We start from the raw sequence: 24388 nt of genomic DNA, 5'->3' as shown, positions 1-24388 counted from the left end.
TTCTGCCAATAAAGTCGCACGTCCTGTTCACTCACTTGTGGCTTGTTTGTATGGGCGTCAGTAGAGGCTCTTGGCAATTAGAACGCACCAGCTACGCGGCAGCAAAGGCATTGAGGCATGCCACATAGCCAGCAGGGCACGCACGCCGCTACCAGCGTACGCGACCGGCAAAAAGCGGCCATATTGGATCTTTTTTCTAAAAAAAATTGTACTTCCGGATTGAGCAACGTCATCTGGCGTCCACCTAAGTAAGTTCCATGCGCTGCTTCTGCTTATTTTCGAACCACTGCGGAAGGTACAGTTTCCCTTCTCTAGGTTGGTTCTTTATTCTATGGTAAAACCCCTTGATAATTTGAAAGTAGCGACACTCTCCTCCTCACGGCGCTTCCCTCCTCGATTCTCCTCGCCCGCCGGCTACGCACGGTGCGCTTTTCCTCCTCGGCTCCCGCGGCCGCGCCGCAGGATTCTATGGAGGCGTGTTATTTTGGGCCAGTTGCACTCTAGCAGCTGCATTCTAGTGCACTCTAGCAACCATGCTAGCAATGCTGAGAAGTGAGAGCGGTGTCGATAGCCCAGCTCGTAAATTCAGAAAGCTGCAATCGTTCTGCTTGGAGCGAGTGTAACTGCGGTGAACCAACTACATGTTGACCTTTTAACGCGACAGCGTTAAGGAGCTCGTGTCGCAGAAAAGCCGGTGTCGTCGGCGTCGGCGGCGTTGGCCGTGAGCGATAAATCCCAGCAGGCACTTTATGAATAAAAAACAACTTGCAAGATGGGCTGGGTGGGAATCGAACCAGGGTCTCCGGAGTGTGAGACGGAGGCGCTACCACTCAGCCACGAGTTTTTTTTTTATTACCGGCTTGGCAAAAGAAGGTACAATGTGAGTATTACATGTCCATAAAAAACAACTAGTCAATGCCGGATCAGTGTGGTGTGATAAGAACGATGTAGGCTAGTCACTTTGTCCAAAGCACTTAGCCAATCAGGAGGGTCACTCTGTGCACAGAAAAATTCGCGTATATATAACACACTTTCAATGAAATATTCATGTGCTGGGGCCTGAACAATGCGCTCATGTCTAATATCCATACGCGTTCGCCACACACTGTGCATGCACAAAAGTATTAACAGATCGACAGGCACTCCCTCTGGTTCCGCGCATGGCAGGAACCAGAGGAACCAGGAACCATGGCAGGAACCATGGCACGAGTTCGATGCTTCAAAGCGGTACAAAAGCGCCTCTAGTGAATGCGGTGTTGCCTTAGAAACGAGCTGTTTCTAAGGCTCAGGCGTGCGTCGCTTGCTCAGGCTCACATTTCGTTGCCGCGCCGAACGCTGCGTTGCTCGACGCTCTCCGCGTCCGATGCGGGGCGCGTAGTCGCTGCGCCGTAGCCCATTGTCTTACACCCCTTGGCGGGTGGACGGGAACGCTGTCGCGTTCCACTCTTGAAGGCGAAGCTTAAGCGTCCTCCAATTTTATGCGAAGCATACTAGCCGCACAAGCACGCTCTTCCTTGCTGCGCCGCGCACGGCCGCGTAGCTACCATATGACGTCATAACAGGAGACCCTGGTTCGATTCCCACTAAGCCCATTTTGCAAGTTGTTTTTTATTCATGAAGTGCCTGCTGGGATTTATCGCTCACGGCCAACGCCGCCGACGACACCGGCTTTTCTGCGACACGAGCTCCTTAACGCTGTCGCGTTTTAATAAAGGCTAGTATGCTTCGCATCCTGGGCTTAACCTTAGCTAAGCCACAGCCATTTTTTCAACCACTTTTGAAAATAAAAGCTCTTGCATTAAGTTCGCGTTGTTGGACAGACATATATTATATTTGTACCGCGTTTTCCCCCAAGCACACGCCTACGTCATGGTTGGCTGACCCCCGTCGTCGTTGTTTTGTCGATAAACGAGCCAAGCCAACTCATCGAAGGCGAAGGCAGCGTCACTTTTGAGTGCATTACAAACAAAGGTTTATCTGCACATTGTAAGTCAGGAAAATTTATATTAATAGAAGGTATGCTGCATTACAATACTAATAAAAAGACCAGAAACTGCGTACGCTAGTAGAAGGTCACGTGGTGGACCACTTATGCAGCTTCATGTTCTTGCCGCGTGGGGTGCCAAATGTAATTTTTCGCGAATTTTAGTGATGAACAAAAATATAAATCCACGTTTAATGAGAAAAACGGCTCGTTATAGCCACTACGATAGGGAATTATTCCATCAGCGAAGTTATCTTGATTCACGTTCTTACACAAAAACAGTTGCCCACTTTGGGGTGTATATTTGCCGCACAACGTCATCTGTCTTGTCCACATTTCCTTTCTTTAGCGATGCGAGCCCGGTACTTACAAGTCACGAACGGCATGCGCGTTATGTGCATGACAGAGCATTCTCGACAGGAAAGTAACGAGCGCAGCGTTTTCAAGATAAATGCGGGCAAGACACATGTCGATTATTGTTGTGGCAAATATACACCCCAAAGGGTGTAAACTTTTCTTACACTCTTAGGCAAAGTTACAACCTTTGGAATGCCCCTTCTGCCACACAACAATAATCGTCATCTGCCTTGATGCGTTTCCTTTCTTGAAAACACCGCGCCCTCTACTTTCCTGTCGGGAATGCTATCATGCTGATAACGCGCATGCCGTTCGTTACTGGAAAGTACCGGGCTCGCAGCGTTTGAGAAAGGAAACGCAGCAAGCCAGATGACGATTATCGTTGTGTGGCAGATATACACCTCAAAGTGTGCAAACCTTTTTTTTTTTTTTTAGTGTGTAGTACAGTCCGTCGAAGTCCATCGAACTGCGAAGTACAAAGGTTTGAAGCAGTATATCCAGCGTCTATTACGCCAGACGTTCTTCGATCTGCGCAAAATTCTACCTATCTTGCGTTATTTCTAAAGCATAAAACACAATTTTTAGCACATGTTTTATCCGCAATCCTTGTTTGCTCAAGTTACTTATTTCTTCTTTAAAAGCACTGTGCCATAAACGTCGTGGAACGAGCGACGAACAATTTATAGAATCAATTTTATCTAAATTCGTTATTTCTTCGAGTTTTCCTTTGATGTGAAAGTCAATTCCAGCCGCCAATGACGCGGAACGAACGAGCAAGCACACTTGGCTGCTGACCCGCGCCGCTTCCTGCATTCAACAGGATTGGCTTTCCTGCTTAACATGGATGCGTCGGCGGGCAAGATGGCGGACCTAGGCAACTCTTCTCCGAGCGCATACACCAATTCTACTCCGCTCAAAATTCCGCTCGACCGATCTCTTCCTTTCGTGCGGCCGTCCCCGCTGGCGTCTCCACTGGCCCGTCAGAATCGCACAAGAGGGCGCCGAATATGTATTCCACCATGTGCCGACACGACCGGCTCATGACGACGGTAGCGGCGCTGGGCGGCGCTGCTGGGCGCAGGGGAAGCGCCGCAGGCAGTGCGCGGGCGAAGGGCGCGCCTGGCGGGCCGCCAAGCGCAGCCGCTGCTTGAAGCGCTCCGGGATGAATCGGTTCCTGAGGAGGGTGTAGATGACCCTGCACACAGCGCGAGCACCAGGAATTATGCGGCGGACGACATGCACACAAAAAGGGCGGGGACTCACAGCGAGGCAACGTCCTTGTGCAGTGGTGCGCGCAGCGCATCGGCCGAGAACTGGCACGCTAGCCGCTCCAGGCAGTGGTTGTCGGCGGCCAGCATGCCGCTGCACTGCAGGTAGCCCGCGAGCACCTCGTCCTGCTGCTGCTCCTCCTGCGAATGATTAAAAGTCTGCATCACGATGTTGGACCAGTTACGGTTAGAGGTAATTCGCAACTTTATACGAATGGCAGTCCCGTTCAGGGACGCTAGAAGTGTGCAGGCATTTTTTTTTTTTTCGCGCCACAGCCGAAACGACAGTAATGCGCCAAACGTAGGTGACTTGTTACAAATGACTGAGCACCTGAACCGGCTGAGGCAGATGCAGGCTCGAGCACTAATATGACAGCACGGCGAGAGAAGGAAGAGTACACACCTAGGTCAAGTAGTCGCAGTGGACTCCAGTGATGAGAAAATTTGGAGCCTTGAAGCTTTTCGCTGGTGAGACATCTGCAGCAGAACACGTTGTGGGGCTAATTGGTTCATAGCTTTCAACAGATGAAGCGCCGACAGAGACAGAAGACCAATGAAGAAACAACAATCGGGAAACATCACAGGCAGCGCCTTGTCCTGTCATTGTTGTTTCTTCATTGATGTGCTCTCTCTGTTGGGGCTTCATCTTTTGAAAGAGAACTCTCTTCGTTGGCTGACTTGAATAATATGTCGAATTGCCGGTGCTATGCTATGCTCTTATGAAGAGTTCTAGCGTGTTTTTTTTTTTTGCGTGGACATTAATTTTGACAAAAAAAAAAAAACGAGGCACCCTGCACTGTTGTATACAGGCACGTCGAAATTTGTACATTCAGGGAGCTTCATCGCACCCTGTGCACCTATCCGACGCGTTGCCCGTACCTCTCGTCCCGGTAAGTTTTCTCCACTTACCCACTCTGGGGAATGGGCCAAGAACCGGGAAGTTCAGTATGTAATGGAAAACTAAAAAAATCGCGGAATCGACTCTCGGCCACGGCGCGCCTCATATTCAAATCTTGGTTTTGCACGTAAAACCCCATAATTCGTTTTTTAAAACAAAAAATTTGAAAGAATTCAAACAAAATTTTACAAAATGCAAACTAGAAAGAAGGTGTAGCGGCGCGACTATCGTCCCACAAACCCGAGGGGCCGCGGTGTCGGCCTGAACCGCGGCCGCCTCTTCGCACCGCCTCCCGCGTAGGTGTAAATTGTAGGTCACGATTTTACGAAAATCAAGGGAGCGAATGAAACCAAAAATAGAACTACTGGAGCTCAATTTGGTGGAAAGAAAAAAGTAAATTTTTAGGTCTGAATTTATAGATTAAATCTGGTCCCATTTTGTTTCCTTCCTTCTTAACACTCGCCTGCTTCACAAAACGCTTCTCAGGCGGCGCTTTTACACCTTGCAAGTATAAAACAACTCCACTGGCGATTTGGCGGTAAATGTGAGAGAAATGCGTAGCTTTATGTCACACCTATTTGACCTCCAGGATCCATGATTTAAACTGCCTTCACCCAAGTCGATCGCAAGGTGTTGTTCACGAGCTTGTTCGACACACGCTCTTCGAGGAGCGAGGTGTCTATGCGCGCAGATTGGACACCCGAATTTCCAGCGGGCACTCACGTTGTTTCCGACGAACGCGGCGAGCAGGTCCCTCCGGCGGCGTCCCAGCACCGTGCTCACGGCGGGCGCCAGCAGCGGCGCCATGCTGAGCGGCAGCGCCGCGCCGGCGATCAGCGGCAGCGCGGCCAGAGGCGCCAGCAGCGCCAGCAGGCCCGTCAGGTTGCCGCCGCCGCCCCGCCGGAGCAGCACCCGCTCCAGGCCTGCGTGTTGTGGCGAGTGAACCGAGTGCACGCAAGGTGCAACAACGGAATCGGAGCGAATCCCGCGTGGCACACTCGAATGCTAAACTCGTCCTTCGAGGGGAGAAGAGCTGGGACTGAAACACGTCGTAGACGGAACTGAAAAATGACGCCGCTGGCCACTGCTAAGGCAAGACACCTATAGGAAGGTGTAGGCATAATTTATGTCAGCTTTGCTCTTTCAAGTCAAATCGACACGTTTCAGCACACTGTTACTCAATTTACCAGAGGGAGATTATTTGTGGCCTTCTACAGCGAAGCTAATGAATGCTGGGGTTTTACGTACCAAAACCACGATTTGATTATGCGCCGCAGCGGGAGACTCCGGATTAATTTTGACCATCAGGGTATCCTTAACGTGCGCCCAATGCAAAGGACACGGGCGTTCTTGCATTTCGACCTTATCGAAATGCGGCCGCCACGGCCGGGTTTTGATCCCGCGACCTCGTGCTTATCACCGCAACACTATAGAGAGTTTTAGAATAAGGGCCCCAATAGCTTGGGGCCCCAAAGAGCTTTGCGGGTGTTAGCGTTGGGGCACGCAGGAGTGTAGAGCTTTAGAATAGGGTTTTACGTTCGCAGTAAGCGTCTTGCGCTGACAACGCCACTACGGCCTCGAAGAAAAGCTATTAGAAATAATTAAATAAAATGTACCATTTTATGATAGGTATAGTAATTTTGACTTGCGTGTATTGGCGTTTAATTTAGAGGCTATTCTGGTAAGCAGCAAACAATTAGTTGCGCTTACTTTTGAGCAAACCAACTTTACGTGCCTTCCCCAGCTAAGCTTAGCCGTGTTAGGCCTAGGAGACATAAAATGCACAATTGAATTCGGAATCAGCGGCGTCTAATGAACCAATCTTCATAACACTCGTTAGTTGAGAGAAAACGATAACCGCACTCACTTCTAGCTTGCGAACTTCACGCGTTACCACGAATGGAACCCAGTTTAGTGCTATAGGTTAGAGCCGTCGCTACGATGGGTGCCGCCATATTTGCTGACGCAAAGCTTTTGGGACCGCTATTTGGGCTCTCGCTAAATCGGTGAAATAGCGTTCCCAACGCAAAACCCAAACGCAGTTCGCGTCTCGCGCATGCGCAGTGGCTTCGACGCTATTTCTTTGGGGCCCCAAGACGTTTGGGGCCCCTATTCTAAAACTCTCTATTTAGGGCTTAGATGAAAATTGCTGAACCCTCGTTATCAACCGTTTAGAGGCGTAGCATGAAATAGTTGCGAAGTTTATCCCTTTCCCTGGGAAACCGATAAAGGGAAGTTATTTCATATTTAGAAGAAATGGAGGCCATCCTATGGGTGACATGCACCGAAGTTTCAAGTGTGTGGGTTAATTATAGTACTTTAAAGATAATTACTCAATACTCATTTTTTTCCTAATACGAGTATTCCTAACATATGTGTTATGATACTCCTACTAATATGCATTATACCAGGCGTGCAGTTGGCTTTCCCGGTCTCCTCAGTGAACTGTGCGAGGCACGTTATTTGCGTTTCGAAGCGAGGATCATGTTGTGAGTGAAGAATTATGAATGTTTAATCTGTGTAGGCTAATTACAGCCTTTGTAGTAAGCTACGTGTTGACGCGTTCGGGGTTGCCATACTGTCGTTATCTGTTATCATGTCTTCCAGAGTCCTCAGACAACTGTAGAAGGCAGCGAGTTGAAACTCTGAAAGTGTTAAGATTAATGAGTGGCGAAACATTCACGTTCCTTGCTTAATCAGAAGCTTGCGTCAAACGGCGCGTTGAACGAAAGGAAGTCTGCGGCAGCGAGACAAGCGGCGACGCCACGAGCGCGCCTCGGGATGAGGGAGAGGAGGGGGGGGGGGGGCGTCGGCCTCGCTCTCTGAGCTCACTTTTTTGCAGGAGCTCATAACTCGAGGGACCGCGCTTAGGTGTCCTCGGATTTTTTTTTTATGCATTATGCGGGGTTCGTAGTTCTGTTTTTTTTTTTTCTGACGTCCTCGGGGAAATAAAGAAGGCACCTTGCGTACATTTGGTGAAATTTAGGAACACGTACGTTATGGGTACTTTGTAGGAAACGTTCAAGATGTGTGGTTTAATTGCGGCCTTTGCAATAAATTACGTAGGCAAGTGCTCCGAAGCTTTGTATGTTTCACGAGTGGCTGAAATTTTGTCCCGCTTACTTGACATAACAGCAAATGCCCCCAAAATCAAAATTAGTGAAAGTGGGGGGAACAGTATGGTCAATGACCATTGAGTTGTAAAACGTATGCGGATGAATAAATGTGTACTGCCTTTGCACCAAAAAAGAAAGAAAATCCTTAAGTGCTCAAAAGCGTTGTATGAGGGCAAGGTTTCAAATGGGCAAGTCACATGCGGGTAACGTTTTGAAGTATAAGTGATTTAATTACAGTTAACTAAGATTATTATTTAACTGCTCAGTGTTCGTAGACGCGGCTCGATACAGTCGCAGACGGGGATTTACGGCAGCCGTAATCGATAGGGATAAACGGTGCAAGACATGCGCGACGATACGCACCACAAGTAACGAGATAGCTGAAGAAGTATCCATAGCGCTCGCAGCAGCTCAGACTAACGCAACCGTGATAGTCAGCGACTCTCAGGCGGCAATAAGAAACTTTGCCAACGGCCGAATCTCCCCGGAGGCACTATGAATTCTTCTTGCAGGAGGGCAAAATTACAAAAGAAAGATATACATCACCTGGACACCCGCTCACACCCTCGCGGAGGACGGCAACAACGAGGCGGCACACGACGCGGCTCGAGGGCTTACGGACCGAGCCGCAGTCGCAAGTGACGCCCCGACACCCTCCGGACGTGACGGTGTGGTAAATGAGTGGGAGTGGGAGGACAGAATGACAACATATAATGACATCACGAAACATTATAGGTTACAGAGGTGCATATTCCCGCGACCTCACGCAAAATTGACAAAAAGGCAGTCTGTCGCATGGCGGCAGTTACAAACTAGGACGTATCCGAATCCTGCGCTCTCGCACATCATATATCCGGATGTATATCCTACGGACAAATGCAAAACATGCGAATCCAGAGCCACTCTGGAGCATATATTATGGGAATGCCGAGGGCTAAATAACAATAAAGAAAACGCGGCCTCTAGCAGCAGCCTTCGCACGCGCTGGGAAGCCGCGCTGCTCAGCCCCGCCCTCGAAGATCAATTATGGGCCGTCCAGCGGGCCGAGGATGCCGCCAGGACCCAAGAACTCCTGGCCGTCACCTAGGCGGGGCCTTTGGCCCTCCCCACCAACTCGCAGGACACACAATAAAGTTCTTTCCTCCTCCTCCTCCAAATAAACTGCTTCGCTGGAACTTAGTTGTGATTTTGCAAGCTCACACAAGTCTGCCGTCTCCATCCCGCGGTTTGCGATTTCGACTGCGCGCAAACAAATGGGAGAAACAACATCCACCCGGAGTCTGACCTGCGCTGAGCATGCAGAGCCATGAGTTCTGCCGCTGTAGGCGTCGTGGTGTTATTCTCTGTATGACCACGGCGCCACCAAAACTGTTCGCTGTGCTTGCTGTAGAGTCCTCGTGCAAGAAGCCTAACTAAGTTGTTTTAGTGCAGAAGGTAGTAGGTCAAACTTTTTCTCAAGTGCTGGAATCGTGAGGTGCACTTGACGGCCAAAACACCATGGAGGAAACAAAAAGTGAGAAAAGTGGCCTGAAAAAGTGGCTAACCGACACAACGTACCGGTAGTGTTTTCAGCTCCCTAAAAGTTAGCCCAGCTTAGCCGACGCATGTATCTTGAGAAGGCCAAAAGATTGGCTGCCAGAAAAGGAGTGCCCAACGTTTCATAAAGTGTGCCACAAACGTCGTTTAAGAAATTCCCCTGCCCTGCTGAAAAACCTATATTGGACAGATGGGGCGTTGCTTAAATGACCGACTTAGGGAACACGCAAAAGAAAATAATGATGGCGAACGGCTAGTAGAACACTGCAGGGCTTGCACCAATTGTATTCCACAGTTTCGAGATGTGAGGGTTTTGTGGCATGCGGCACGTGAAGCCTTGGAAGATTTTTTACATTAGAAAAGCTGGCCCGAATTGTGTCAGTGGCGCGTCTGTTTCTTTCTGTACGAGGCCGAGCAGAAACGTCTTTCGCGCTCAGCGTGTTTTTGAGCCCCGTCTGTGCCTCGTGCACTCGGGGTGCAGGACGCTGCAGTAGCCGCCCATCCCTCCTTGTGCGCGCATGGGGCCTTGGCGCAAAACTCGTTATTACGTAGGAAACATCGGCCGGACCGCAGGTGCCTAGCTGATGTTAGCGAATCATGATATGCGCAGGCAGTTGCGCTGAACGTCGTGCTTTCTGTATACGGGGAGGCGGGGTCCCGGTAAGGTGCCTGACGTGTGTACGCATTTTCTGAGCTTCAATGTGCGTCGTGATTGAGCATTGCAGTTTCAGCTGTTGACGCGCTGCACGGTGAGCCGAGGCGAATCCCAAGCGCTTCTTCTGCTTGAAATGCCCTGAATCGCGCGCAAGTTAGCTTAGGTGTTGGATATGGCATGTAGGCTGTACCACAAGAATGCAAGGCCCTGTGCCGCGTTGCAACATAAATGTGCGGAAATCGCCCGGTTCTTGCTTGCAAGGAACAAGTAACAGCCAGCCGCTTTTTCACGTGTGCACTTTATGTGAAGAGAAGACGAAGAAGACGAGTTCTTGATCAGCTGCTAGTCCTGCTTCGCTCTGTTTTTTTCGGTTAAATTTGTGCGTACCATCGCCCCCGTGGCGGGTGCGATATCAAAAGCAATGGCGGACGTTCCGCCTCCTCTGCCGCCAAGGTTGGGGGCTGACCTCCAAGCTGCAAGTCGGTCTGCTGCGCTCGACCACCTCAACGCGACTCTGCCAAGGTCTTCGAGCTGCTCAGACGTCGACGACATGGATTCTGACGGCGGATATACCGAGGTTACAAATCGTCGGTTGACGAGGAAACTTCGTAGGACATAAAGCGTGAGTGAGCTTAACTACATTAAGCCACCCACATAGCAAGCGTACACAATCGCCTACATCCCCGTCGCTGCTACAGGCAACCTCAATTCCCTCAATAAGCAAACTCTCACTGCCTATCTCGAGAGGCTGGCTCCAGGGCAAATCAGAGAGGTCCGAATTAATCTCAGAAGAAACATACTTACTGTTGATGTGACTACACGAACCAGCCTCGACACCTTGAAAGCTGTAACTGAGCTAGGAAATATACTTGTCCGCTCATTCATCGTACATGGAGGCAGCACCACCGCCGGTGTTATCTACGATGTCGATACAGATATTGATAATGACGATCTCCCAACGCTAATCTCATCAACCGTCCATATCACAGACATACACCGTTTTGGACGGTCGAGGTGCATAAAACTCATTTTTGAGGGTGAGACGTACCTTACCAACACATGTAAAAGTGGGTTATGTGCGCCATCCTGTCCGTCCATACATCCCTAGGCCCTTGCAGTGCCGTAAATGCCAGAAAATCGGGCATGTAAGTGCTGTGTGCGTTAACAAGATGACATGTCCGCGCTGTGGTGGTGACCACGATCAGTTGACGTGTGCTGGCTCTGACTTGAAGTGCCCTAACTGCGATGGGCCACACGAGGCAACGTCGAAGGACTGTCCAAAATTAAAGACTGAAATGTCCGTGCTAAGGAAAATGGTACGAGATCGATCTACACACAGAGAAGCTGCTACCAAGGTCCACCGCCGCCAGAGGCGCTCACGTAATCGCAGAAGGAGATCAGCATCGACAACAGGACAACCTGTACTCCGGGAAAAGTCGTCACGCGCTCCTGCTACTCCTCAAACGTCAGAGCCACCTTTAACCACGTCTACTCTTCTGAACACCAAGGACACTACTATATGGCCTTCCCTGCCATCTCGGAGTACAGAAGTGCAGCCGGAACGCCAGCGTGAACATGAACCTTCATCGTCAGATGGGCAAATCAAGGCAATGCTTGCACAGTTGATTCGTTCCTTGCGAATGCTGTTCATCGGAGTTAAGACGCCCGTTGCCAAGGCTGCGGTGCAAATTCTCGACGCACTAGAACCAGTGCTTGCTGCTGTATAAAGGCTAGAAAACGCCATGGCATCATCAACTTCAAGGTTGTCACTACAGGAAAGGATAAGCGGTTCCGTAATATTCCAGTGGAACGCACGAGGTCTACGGGGTCGCCTGGGAGATTTTAAACAGAGTTCTCAAGCATCGGTTTCCAGTTATCGTAATATGCGAGCCGAATATGACATCGCCATTTAGACTCTGGCTATGAACAATTCACGTCTAGGACAAGTGGAAATACTAGCAAAGTTTTACTATGTGTGCGATGTGACCTCACGTATTCGCTTAACCAAGTGCCGGTGCATAACAGCAACGAGTACGTCTCTATAACACTGAAGCTAAAGCGCCGGATAATCTCGATCATCGGTGGCTACATTTCTCCCAGAAGAAGATTTGACTCTGGACACCTGAAACTTGTTCTTGACTCTTGCCAAGGACCTCATGTTATTGTAGGCGATTTCAACGCGCACCACCATCTTTGGGGTAGTGGCATCAAAAACCTTCGAGGAAGACAACTTCTTAACTTCACAAGCAGCAATGATCTTTAGATCCTGAACGATGGCTCACCAACATTTCTTCGTGGCACGACGTACAGCAGCTGTCTCGATTTAGCTATCGCTTCATGATGCCTTTCGTCTTCTGCTGCCTGGTGCACAGATGCTGAAACGTATGGCAGTGATCACCTACCTACTTATGTACAACTGAGGTGGTTTACAAGACTTCCAAGTTCTCATACGCGACGCACTGACTGGGATGCGTTTCAGAACAAGCTAGAAGAATCTTGCAACTGTGTAATTTCACCGAAAGAGATTGAAGAGCGCATTAGAGCAGCAATGCACGCAACAACACGCATCATCGAAACTTCAAATTCAAGAACATCCGTTGACGTTATATATGAAGAGCTGCGGGCAGTCCGACGTCGCGCCGAGAGGAAATACAGGCGAACTAAATTGATATCAGACTTGAGGACGTCACGCCGTGTGCAAAAGAAAATTCAAAGATACTTGGACAAGCTCGACAGACAACGTTGGAGGTCCTTTTGCACCAGCCTGGACCCAAGAAAACCATTGTCCACAATATGGCATGTTGTACGAGCACTACCGTCTCCTCCACAACAGCTACGTCCCTTCCTAGCTTTGGCTATCATCCAGACGCGCAGTGAGAAGGAAATCGCGGAAGATTTCTGCATACACCTCTCTGGATCTACAACATCGGTAGCTTCAGTGCTCAGGTGTGCTCCTCCAACAATGGACGATCGCCTCGACCTCCCATTCATGCTGCAAGAGCTACGTGCAGCGATTTCCTCCTCAAGACACTCAAGTGCGCCTGGTCCTGATGGCATTACCTATTCTACCTTGCGCGATCTAGGCCCTCGAGCGACTGAAGAGCTCCTGGCTTTATGCAATCTCTCGTGGTCCTCGGGAACTGTGCCTGCACATTGGAAGACAAGCAAAATTGTGGCATTATTGAAACCAGGCAAGACACTCCATGCTACGCTTTCCTACAGACCTGTGGCGCTTGCCAGTTGCATAGGTAAAACCATGGAACGCATGGTTTTTACGCGCCTGGAGTGGTTTTTGGAGAAGCGTAATATATATCCAGACGCAATGACAGGTTTCCGAAAGGGTATAGTCGTCAATCGACAGCGTCATTGACCTAGTAACAACTGTTGAACATCAGAAACGTCGCCGTCGATTAACGGCTGCTGTCTTTCTAGATATCAAGGGTGCTTTTGACAACGTTCTCCATGATGCAATTTTAAATGCCCTAGAAGAATGTGGCGTCGGGGAACGTATGCATCAATGGATAGCCAGTATCTTCAAGAGAGAACGATATTCATGACAACTCCAGACGGGGAAACAAAGAACCACCCCGTCTATCGTGGAGTGCCTCAAGGAGGTGTATTGAGCCCAACCTTATTTAATATCGTTCTCATCGGACTGGTCAAAGAACACGCAGGCGCAGTCTCGGTCTCTGTGTACGCAGACGACACCTGTATATGGACCACGAGCCTAACGCGCTTGCAAGTGCAAACGAAGCTGCAGCGCGCGGTGTCAATAACGTCGACATACCTAAACAGTCGCGGACTGCAGCTCTCACCGGAAAAAAGTGCAACCATGGCATTTACACGAACGTCAATGGCCTGCTACCCCGTTATGATTGATGGGAAGATTATACCTTCAGTAACCCACTACAAGTTTCTCGGAGTCATCATCGACCGTGACTTATCTTGGTCGAAGCACCTCTCAGGATTAAGAAAAAAGCTAGACAGCTTTACTCAGATCATTCGACATATGTCTGGAAAATCATGGGGGCCATCCAAGTCATGTCTTCTGCAGCTCTACCAGGCACTTTTTGTTGGCTACTTCCGCTACAGTGCGCCTGTACTTTCTCGGATTTGTACAACTGCTGTACGCACACTTGAAAGTGCTCAGGCTCGCGCACTGAGAATTTGCCTAGGACTACCACGATGTGCGTCTACTTGGGGCACTATTGCAGAGGCACGTGCGTGCCTAGCTCGAGTTTATCTGCAACATGAGCCATTGCGAGTGCATCTAAGGGTACTGACTAGACACAGGAATCATCCACTCGCGAACATCACAAGGGTACGGCCTGTGTCCGCTTACTCAGAAGCCGTGTTGTCGCAGCAAGACTTATTGCCGTCGGACTTCGAACCGTATGACATACCCGAAGTTCCACTCTGGACGATGGCAAAGCCAACGGTGAGGCTCTCAATCCCTGGAATAACGAAGAAGTCGAAGATGACGCTTGCTGGCCTCAAGCATTTCGCTCTATCATACATTGCTTACATGTATGGATATTACGAACATATTTTTACAGATGGTTCTGTGACACAGACCTCTTCCGCGGCGGCCTACACTGCGCCAGGAATGGGGATCGCACAACGGTTCAAGATAGGACACAGGACATCGTCTACAGCAGCTGAGTTGACCGGAGTTCGAGAAGCAGTTCGCTGCATACTGCAACAAAGTCTCGAGAAGTGGACAGTGTTCTGCGACTCAAACCCAGCACTGCAACTCATCAGCAATTATATGAGTGACAGAACCGCATATAGTCCCCTGGTTTATGACATCATGTATCTGCTTGCTGAAGCGTCTCATGCCGGACATACCATCGTGCTGCAGTGGATTTCTGGCCATTGTGGAATAGCTGGAAACGAACAGGCTGACGCAGAAGCAAAACAGGCGCATACTGACGGAACTATTATAAAAATTCATTTTTCCCGGTATGACATTAACGCCTTGCTCCATACCTCCCTTAAAACTTCTACGGCGCAACATTGGGACAACCCCGAACATCAACAAGAGCGCCTCATAGGCTTGACGCTGGATTACAATTCCGGCATCCACTTCGGTTGCGGAGAAGCCAGGAAACGCTCATTCATCGATTACGGCTGGGTGTGGCATACACCAACCGATACCTTCACAAGATTGGACAAACACGGGACCCTGAATGTAGCGTCTGTCACACTCTCGAGACAATAGCTCACGTACTTTGCGTGTGCCCTCGATATGCGGCCGAACGAAGAAAACTGAAATCTACAGTTGACAGCTTGGACTCCCGCCCCTTTTCAGAAGAAAAGCTTTTGGGCGCGTGGAGGAGTGTTGACTGTGCCCAACGTGCCATAAAAGCACTTTTGAACTTTTTAAGTGAGACTGGTTTAGACGATCGCCTCTAGAAGCTGTGAGACGTGTAGTCAGCGCGAAATGTGTTTGCACAAAATCTTTTTGTGGCAAGATTACTTTTTGTATGGACAAGATTACTCTTAGTGTATTGCGTCTCCAGTGCACATCCGCATATTGGACAACGTATATATAGTACCTCATTGTACCATACCATAATCATCCGCCACCTACCTTTCCCTGTATTTCCCACTTCCCCATTCCCCAGTGAGGAGTAGCAGGCTAGAGACACCCTCTCCAGGCCGACCTCTCCTCCTTTCTCTCCATTAAAATCTACTCCTCCTCCTTATGTGAAGAGTTTAGGACAGGTCTCTGTCAATCACTGCTTCCCGTGACCTGTGACTTTTCCTAGATACTATTAGTTGTCCGTTGATTCGGATATTCCGCATGCAAACATTGGCTTTCGGGTAAATGCCACCACTGGGCACTTGTTGCTTGACATCTAATTAGCATCATCGCAAGGTGGCTGCCTTCTGAAGCCGTGCGCCTAGTTCAAGTCGTGTCACACCCGACGTCTAAATATACTTGTCGTTGGCGTACATATATAGACGATTGAAAGGAACTTGGCGGATTGTCGGCTAGACCAATGATGTCTAAATTTAAAAGCGTTCGGCTCAAAACTCCGCGGCTATACGGCATACATGCTGGGATGTTGGGCCATCCTCGTTGGACACGTGGAATGATCGCATCTATAAGTAGCTGTTACCCGTTGGAGTTATGGATAAGAATGCTTTCAGCATTTTTCGAATTCACACAGTGCACAGACAAAACTAATTCATTCATACTTTTCGAAAAAACTTAGTGAACCGGTGGTAATTGATTCATTTCGTAGCTCTTCCTTTCTTTTTTATAACTAACCCCTGATTAGAGCGAGATACCTGTAATTGATGTGAATGCTAAGTTGGTCAAACTAACCATTTTGTCCAACCTAGCTGTGGCCTATTCGACCTGGGTCCAACTTTCTTGCTCGAGGACAAGTGCGATTTCCCTATCCAATTGCACGCGAAACGCAGAAGCGGTCTCATTATAGACAACCGCTGAACAGATTTGAATGTAATGTGCTGCAGTGAGAAGAGCAAGTTCTTGCTGTTGGAAGGCTGAAATTTATTTTCAAAAAAATGAAGCACGCGGTTCACGGCTCCGTAATGGCGGTGTCGCGCATGCAGTATCCCTCCCTCTTGGATTAGTTGCCCTCGCTACTCGGGCCTGCTGCTCGGACAAAGCGGGCCGCCATTGTCACGCAAAGCGAGAGGGCCGCCTCGGCTGTGGCCGCAGTTGCGGAGGCGCGACATCGCCGACTCGGTCTCGGGAAAGCCATGCGGCGCAGGAATACAGTCGAGCGTACGGTTGGAAGGAGGTGAACTGAACGACTAAATTGACTGCATGGGTATATGGCGACATTAAAAGGTACAAACATGCAACTGGACTTTAACGGCTCTTCAATATAAAATGTGCCATAAACTGTGTAATTGCTTTCGTGTTTCTTTCAAATGATGTCCGCCTTGGCAGGTAGTTCATCTGCAGTGACGTAATTCTAGTACATTTTGGTGGGTTTCATTGCGTGAGTTTCTGAAGTAAAAAGAAAAAAAAGTGACTGCGTGTACTGCACGGCACACCTGTCACAAATACGCACTAACATTTGGTGCCTCCGAGTCCTGCTTTCTACAGCGTTGGCCCGTACGTGGGAATGACAGCCAGCGTGCGCACAGGCTCCGAGCTCCGAGCCGCACCTGCCGGATGTGCTCATCACCATCGTCCACCGAGAGAGAAAGGCCTCGTCTAATGAAAAGCTCCGTCGCCTGTACGCCAACCCCATGTGTATTCACATGCTACTATTCCTTCACAGGAAAAGGGATCGCGGGACAGAAAATTCGTAGCAGAAGGAACCGGATGGCGATGAAAGGAAAACGCATATTGTATCCATAGCTGAGACGAAGCGATCGTCGAGTAGACCTGTCCGTATAAGGAAGGAAAAAATAAAAGCTTGACGTTCCCAAGGCATCCACCTAGTATTCGTAATAACCCTTCTCTATAAACAGGGCTCGTTGTACTGATAGCAAACGCCCTTGTATAATACATCCGAATAAAATGTTTCCAACTCACTAAAGTTAACGGTTAGTCCGAGACGCAGCAGGTCATTTAGTGAACGCAACGTTCGTACGACACCTGCGAGGATGGTTGGATGGAAGGTAGGAGCGTCCCCTTTGAAACGGGGTGATGGCAGTTGCCAGCATGCTCAGCTTTTTATTTTTGTTTAACTGTGTTGTAACTTACTAAACTTCGCCATTTTCTTTAAATACGTCTTCCTACACTTTTAACCTCATGTCACCTCTCTGTTTTTGAGCCACCAATCATCCAATTGCTTTTTACTGGTGCAACCCATATTTATTTACATGACTATTGTTATCTCTAAACACTAGGGCCTCAGGTAGCGTGACTGTGCCCGCATCGACATCGGGATTGATATTATCACATTTTAGTAGGAGGGGTTCTATTGTTCCTGCAGATTTACCACACACAGTACATGTGTCTCCTTCTTTGTTAAATTTCTTTTTATAGCTGCGCGTTCTAAGACATCCTGACCTAGCTTCAAAGAGTAGGGCACTGCCTCTTGAGTTATCATAAAACGCTTCCTTCCTGGTCTTCTGTTTCCAGTATCGATATAGTTCAACACTATGCTTCTTTTCCATTGAATTTATCCAATTTTTACCTTCCGCGTTTTTAACCAGTCGTTTAGTGCTCTGTCTTTCTCCGTCCTCGTGTCTGGCATACTTACTGGTTAGCTTCCGAATTCTTTTCCGCCATTGTGAGTCAACGCTCTTTATGTATAGGTATTTAAATACCTTAGCTGCCCACCTGTTATCGTCCAATTTCCTCAGGCGTTTTTCGTATAGGATTTTACTCTGAGCTTCCCATGCTTCGAACGATGCCCAGCCCATATCCCCCTGTACTGCTTCGTTTGTGGTTTTTCCCGTGGGCACCTAGTGCTAATCTTCCAACAGCTCTCTGATTTACTTCTAGTCTCGACTGAACTTCTGCCCTTAAGCACAGGACCATCAGGTATCATTATGCATCACAGGCATCATTATTCCTTTCCAAATACCTCTCAGTACTTCATACCTGTTGTACCCCAACAATTACCTAGGTTTCATTATCCCGGCATCTCTTCGCCCTTTTGCCATGAGAGACTTTTCGTGCTTTTCCGTGTACATCTGCCCTTTGTTTATCCATACCCCGATATATTTGTATTCGGCCACTCGGAGTATTTCATGGCCTTGTATTGTGAGCTCCTGATCAGTTGTATCGTTGAAAAACATCCCACCGGACTTAGCTGCACTAAAACTGAAACCTAGACTGTCTCCTTCGTCTCCAGAGTAATTAACCAGAGTTTGCAAATCTTCCTGACTATCTGCTAACAGTACAATATCGTCCGCATACATAAAACCCGGTAGTCGTTGCTCAACAACCTGTCCGCCTAATCTGTACGACATATTATACCCTAGATTGCTTTCTTGTAGCCTTCTTTCCATACTTATCATATAAAGCATGAACAGAAGCTGTGACTGAGGACAACCTTGCCTTAATCCTTCGTGTACCTCGACAGTTGTCGTACTCTTGATTCCTTCCCATGTTATTTCAACATTATTTTCCCGATATATTTCCTGTAGGAAATCAATTACCTCATGACCGACGCCTTCATCATTTAATATGTTCCACAGGAGTTCCCTATTCACATTGTCGTATGCACCGCTTATATCCAGGAAGGCTAAATACAGAAGTATATTTTCCGCCTTATCTATTTCTATGCACTAGGTAAACACGAACAGGCTATCCTCTAAGCGCCTACCACTTCTGAACCCGTTCTGAAGTTCTCAGAGTATTCTATTACTTTCTACACATGACTGCATTTTTAATTTCACCGCCTGCATCGCCAGCCTATATATAACTGACGTTATCGTAATTGGTCGGAAGGGTTTTATGTTCGTCTCATCGCCTTTCCCTTTATAAATCAAATTCATTTTACCCTGTTTCTAGCTGTGCGGAATTTGCTCATTTGTTATGACTGCCTCCAATGCTTTTATCAGCGTTTCCTTGCTTCTTGGGCCAAGTTAATTAATTAACGTGATTGGAATTTCGTCCACCCCATGTGGACGTGCAATTTGGAACATTTGCTTCTGCCTTTTTCCAGTTAAGATTGGTCAGTTCTAAGCAGTTTTCTATTGTGTTATCCTGTGTTGCTCCCACATTTGAGGCGATTACACTATCGTCTTTCCTAAATGACTCAGCTATAACTGAACCATTGTAGTTCAGACCGTCATCTCCCTCTAAACATTTTCCCTCGGCATCGTGAATATGTTCCTACTTTCTGTGATTCGCTTTATCTATCCAACTTATATGGTCCCAGAATTTTCTTGACCCCCCTGTAGTTGCATCGCGAACTTCAGCCAGCCAGCGATCAAAAGACTGCTTTATTTTAGCCTGGACGAGGACCTGCACTTGTCGTTTCTTCTGTCGATAATATTCCCATTTTTGGCCTATTTCCTCTTCAGATAACTGCGCCCTCTTTGCTTCTCTTTGTTCCCGAGATGCCAACCGTCGTTGTTCGATGGCCTCCCTAATTTCCTTATTCCACCAACTTCGTGGCTTCCTCCTTCCTCTCCAGCGGTTTACTCCTTTTACTTCTTTTATTTTTGTACTAATTAGCAGTTCTAACTGTTTATAATCACACTTTTCCATGGGATGCTTCTCTATTGCTACCTCTATGCCGGCCGCTATTTGCGCTATTTGATCGTCATTTAATTTTGCGAACTTTTTTACTTCCCCGCATGTCTATTTTGAGCAGGGCTCCCAGCTGCAGACTAATACGCTTATGATAACTTCTGAGGCTGTACTTCCCCTCTTCGTCTATACATCGCCTGCGACATTAAGCAGTAGTCAATGGTAGTTTGCCTGTTACGGGATTCTCACGTGATTTGTCCCTCACACTTAGTTTCTCTATTTACTACAACTAGGTTGTGTGGCTCACAGAAGTCTAGCATCAACTTCCCGTTACAGTCTGTGCATCTATCCAGATCCTCGATGTGGCCATTCATGTCACCCAGCAGAATAATATCGGCACCTTTTCCAAACTGCTTTATATCGTCATTGAGACACTTCACTACATCCTTGTCCTCTTTCCTGCATTTGTCCCCTGTCCCTAAGTAAACTACTCCTAGCCATGTCTTTTTACCGGCAATTGTACCTGATACCCAGACATGTTCTTTGCAAGTTAACTTTATTCTTTGCCAGTTTGTTCCTTGGTGTATGAGCATACCTACTCCTCCTCCCTTCCTCTCCGTTGTTCCATTGCTCCCTTCCCAGGCGTAGCCTTCAATAAACGCTGGGTCTTCTAGATCCCTGAGATGAGTTTCGCATAGCGCGTATACACCTACTTCTTCGTCCTTCAACTGCTGTTCTATTTCTAACCACGTCACTCTCTTTCTACCGCCTTGCACGTTTATGTACCTGATCCTGGTGTAAAATTTCTTGTAGCTCTCCGACTTATACAGACCTACACAGATACAGTAAAATGTTCCCACATACATATCGCGGCATCTGCCCCTGGTGCGGCGACACACGCCCTACACTCTTTCACATCTCGTGGGGGTGCGAGGGCAAACCTCAACACTTAAAGACGCCTAGCACGTCATTTGAGCGGTGGGAGGTACAGCTGACCGGCGATACCCTGGCGGGACAAGAAGCTCTCGTCCAGCAAGTACGTCGAGCAGCCACGGCCAGTGGAGTCCTGGAATGAGGACCCCACCCACTTGACCTCAAGAGCAACCACCTTGATCGTCCGAATAAAGGTTTTTTCTCTCTCTCTCTCTTTTATTGTAGTTTTCTTCCTGGACCTCCTAGTGGCCGTTTTATTGGCGTCGGCCTCTATTGTTGCACTTTCTACATTGTTTCTACCTACCCCTACGCCCTGAGCCGCAGTGGACCCCCTAAAGAAGCTACTGCCCGTCCTGCCAGGCGCCAGCCGATCTCGGCTCCTTGCCTTCCATTAAAGTGGATGCCCTTCCGTGTAAAGCCTCCGCCAAAGCCTGCTCTACGCACTTCTCTGTTTATGTCAGCCACTTGAAAACCTTTCTCCTGGCTTAGCATTCTTATCCCCCGATTAACAGCCACAACGTCTTTGGTAATTTCTCCGTTCCGTCCTTGCACATCCGGCACTGTGCATACCACGCTCTGGACTTGCTGTGCTATCGCCCTTAAATCAACTCCCTCTGTTTCCACCACTTTTGCGGCTTCACCATTCAGGACATCATTTAGCCCCGCCGCTGTCTCTCACGCGCGCGCCCCCTGCTGAGAATCGCAGGCGACCGCCGCACGTTTGTTGCGCCCGGGGTCGGAGGCCCGACGACGCAAGCCGGCGAACGGACGAAGCTTTGCGGGCTGCGTGGTGCGAATCGCCTCCGAGAGGGACGCCGGTGCGGCCAACGGAGAACTTGCATTTTGTGTTTTCCCTTCGAGCTGTATTTCGTAAAACAAACATTCAGTCTTGACGCGAACCCCGACGAGTGATCATCGTTCCTTCGAGGCTCACCCGCCCTGGTTGCTCAGTGGCTATGGTGCTGGGCTGCTGAGCACGAGGTCGCGGGATCGAATCCCGGGGGCCGCATTTCGGTGGGGGCAAAATGCGAAAACACCCGTGTAGTTAGATTTAGGTGCACGTTAAAGAACCCCAGGTGGTCGAAATTTCCGGAGTCCTCCACTACGGCGTGCCTCATTGTCAGAAAGTGTTTTTGACACGTAAAACCCCATAATTTTTTTTCTTTTCGAGGCTCCTTCGTGCGCGGCCGCTACGCCGCCCGAGTGAGTGACCTCCCTCCCGTGCATCCTTCCAGCTCGTGCCTTGCAATATCAGCGGTATAGTACGCACCGGACAGGCGAGGCTGACCCACGGCGGGCGGGCAAGGGACCGCAAGCAGCAGCAGCAGCAGCAGCCTTCCGTCGCCGATCGCTGGCCACCGGCAGCTCGCGCAGCCCGGCATCTCGGAGCAACTGCGCCGGGGCCGCCGCCGGGGACCTATAGGCGTCACGGCCCGGCCGCCCGCCATTGTGGGCGACGGCCACTGGGTCAGTGCGGGACAATGTCCGGCGGGGCCGCTCGGCCTTCCGTCCGGTCACGCCACTGTCAACAAGTAGACGCCACACAGAGAGCAAGAAAATAAGCAGCGGGCGCGCAAATATTTAGCTTTTTGAATGAAAGTAGGCCAACTCAAAAGGTTGCGATTGTTGAAAATATTTTAGGGTGCCACCAGGTCGAGCGCTTGCTGAACAGGATAATTCGTAGCCACTTCTTTAACACTTGTTTGACAAAAAAGACTCGGTAAACACATACCGGGTGTTCTTTTGAATTGCCTTTGACAGATAGCACAAGTCTGACCCTTGATCTAAATTACTCGACGAGGCGGTAATTACTTCTTCGAGAAATCGAAATGTCTACTTAAACCACTAATATGATTACCCTAACTTTTTATTTAATTATTTTACGGCACATATTTAAATCCACTAACTATAGCCGGTGAGTTCGCAATGCGTATCCATTTGGAACGAATTCTCTGGACTGCAAGTCTCGATATATAAATGTCAAAGTATCCGAGGAAATGCATTGGTCTTCCTGTTACATTTGTGCTTCAATGTATAAAACATCGTTTTCTTAAAGGAAGTAACTGGAACGCCAATGTATGTTGCCGGACACTTTGGAAATTAATACTGATTTAGTCCTGAGAATTCGTTCGAAGTGGATACGCCTTGCGAACTCACTGGCTCTAATTCGTAGATCTAAATATGTGCCGTAAAGTAAATAATATAAAAGGTAATTAGCGTAATTATGTCAATTCAATGAGTCACTATGATTTCTCGTAGAACTAATGGCCGCCTCATCAAGTAATTTAGATCGAGGGTAGGGAATTGTGCTATCTCGCCCAAGCAATTTTTGAAAAATTTGGTCCCAAAAAAAAAACCCCGGTATAAGCTGACGTACAGCTAAGGCGAACTTTTGCGCGAGGCAAGACGAAAGCAAGCAGGGAAGACAAATGTTGCATTAGAAATTCTAGGCTTCTTGCAAATCGCCAGTGTGCGTCGGAAAGGAAAATTATTTTTCCTTCCTCTATTGCTCGTGGCATGCAGGAGCAGGCGGGACTCCGTGTTGTACGCGCTGTGGCAGCATCTGTGTTCGAGTCACAAGAAAAAGCTTCCCGTAGTGCGTTATCGATACCCATGCTTGCCAAGGAAAAATGTATTTTGTTCCGTATTTTACTATATACGTGCATGTCCTTGATGCGTTCAAGTATGAGAAACGCACCCCATGCGTCGAGCTCAAGAATTTTTGTGCACTAAGCAGTGAAATTCACTTATCAAAGAGAGTTTTAACTGCCTAGCAACATTTTCTCGAGCGCCCCCCCCCCCCCCGCCCCCTCCGTTCCCTTGTCAACGAACCAGGGACGGATCTTGACGTGGCCAGAGAAATGACCCTATATACAGGGTGTCCCAGCTAACTTTAGCCAGAGCTAACTTCAGTCAGAGCTGGACAGAACTACGGTAATGTTGTTTGCCCTCGCTTGGACATACTCAAATTATTTTTTGCATTCCGCCTAATTAGATAGTTAGTCTTAATAACCAATCAACTTATCAAATATTGTTACGTTGCAGAAGTCACATATAAAACAAGTATTTACAATATTTACACAAGAGACAACGACGCATAAACAAGATGGCTGTTAGAAACCGATTACACCTCTATATACACGTCAAGTCGTCTTCTTACTGGCGCTACTCTTGGTTGCGCCGTAACGTAACCCCCTCCTGTAAAGGCGCCGTCTCGGCGCTCACTATAATGGAGGTGAATTCGCGGCAAAGTGTGAGCTTCAGCCGAGACACACGCACAAAGTCCTTGGGGATACGCGAGTACGACGGAGCGATCTCGTAGCTTGACATCGCTAAGCTGGCGCAATACCGTGTGGGGCCCTGTGTAGCGCGGCAGCAGCGTTTCAGACAAGCTTACGCGGCGACATGATGTCCATAGGGGACAACAGAGCCGGGAGGAAATCGAACGTCCCGATGCCGGCTGTCGTACTGGATCTTCTGCGCGGCCTGAGACTCAATGAACC

The 24388-nt window shown here is 48.7% G+C and overlaps 2 protein-coding genes across 3 annotated transcripts in view; one reads left to right on the top strand and one right to left on the bottom strand.

The window, feature by feature from the left end:
* Positions 1-24388, top strand: part of mmd (disintegrin and metalloproteinase domain-containing protein mind-meld) — a 336846-nt gene that overhangs the window by 47905 nt on the left and 264553 nt on the right. The window lies entirely within an intron of this gene.
* The window catches only part of LOC135920897 (uncharacterized), a 55441-nt gene continuing 34114 nt past the window's right edge, over positions 3062-24388 (bottom strand). The window contains exons 2-5 of one of the 2 annotated variants that reach the window (XM_070531495.1): positions 22156-22407; positions 5231-5430; positions 3605-3750; positions 3062-3536 (exon numbers count right to left, since the gene is read on the bottom strand). In XM_070531495.1, the coding sequence (XP_070387596.1) occupies positions 3380-3536; positions 3605-3750; positions 5231-5430; positions 22156-22333 (681 nt within the window). In that variant the 5' untranslated portion in view covers positions 22334-22407 and the 3' untranslated portion in view covers positions 3062-3379. Of the gene's footprint in view, positions 3537-3604; positions 3751-5230; positions 5431-22155; positions 22496-24388 lie in introns of those variants that run through there. The other variant, XM_070531494.1, reaches the window with a different exon arrangement.

Source organism: Dermacentor albipictus, chromosome 1, assembly GCF_038994185.2.
Source record: "Dermacentor albipictus isolate Rhodes 1998 colony chromosome 1, USDA_Dalb.pri_finalv2, whole genome shotgun sequence".
NCBI classification, from domain to species: Eukaryota; Metazoa; Arthropoda; class Arachnida; order Ixodida; family Ixodidae; genus Dermacentor; species Dermacentor albipictus.
Note: the sequence above shows the minus strand (reverse complement) of the source record. Positions and strands in the feature narration are given on the sequence as shown.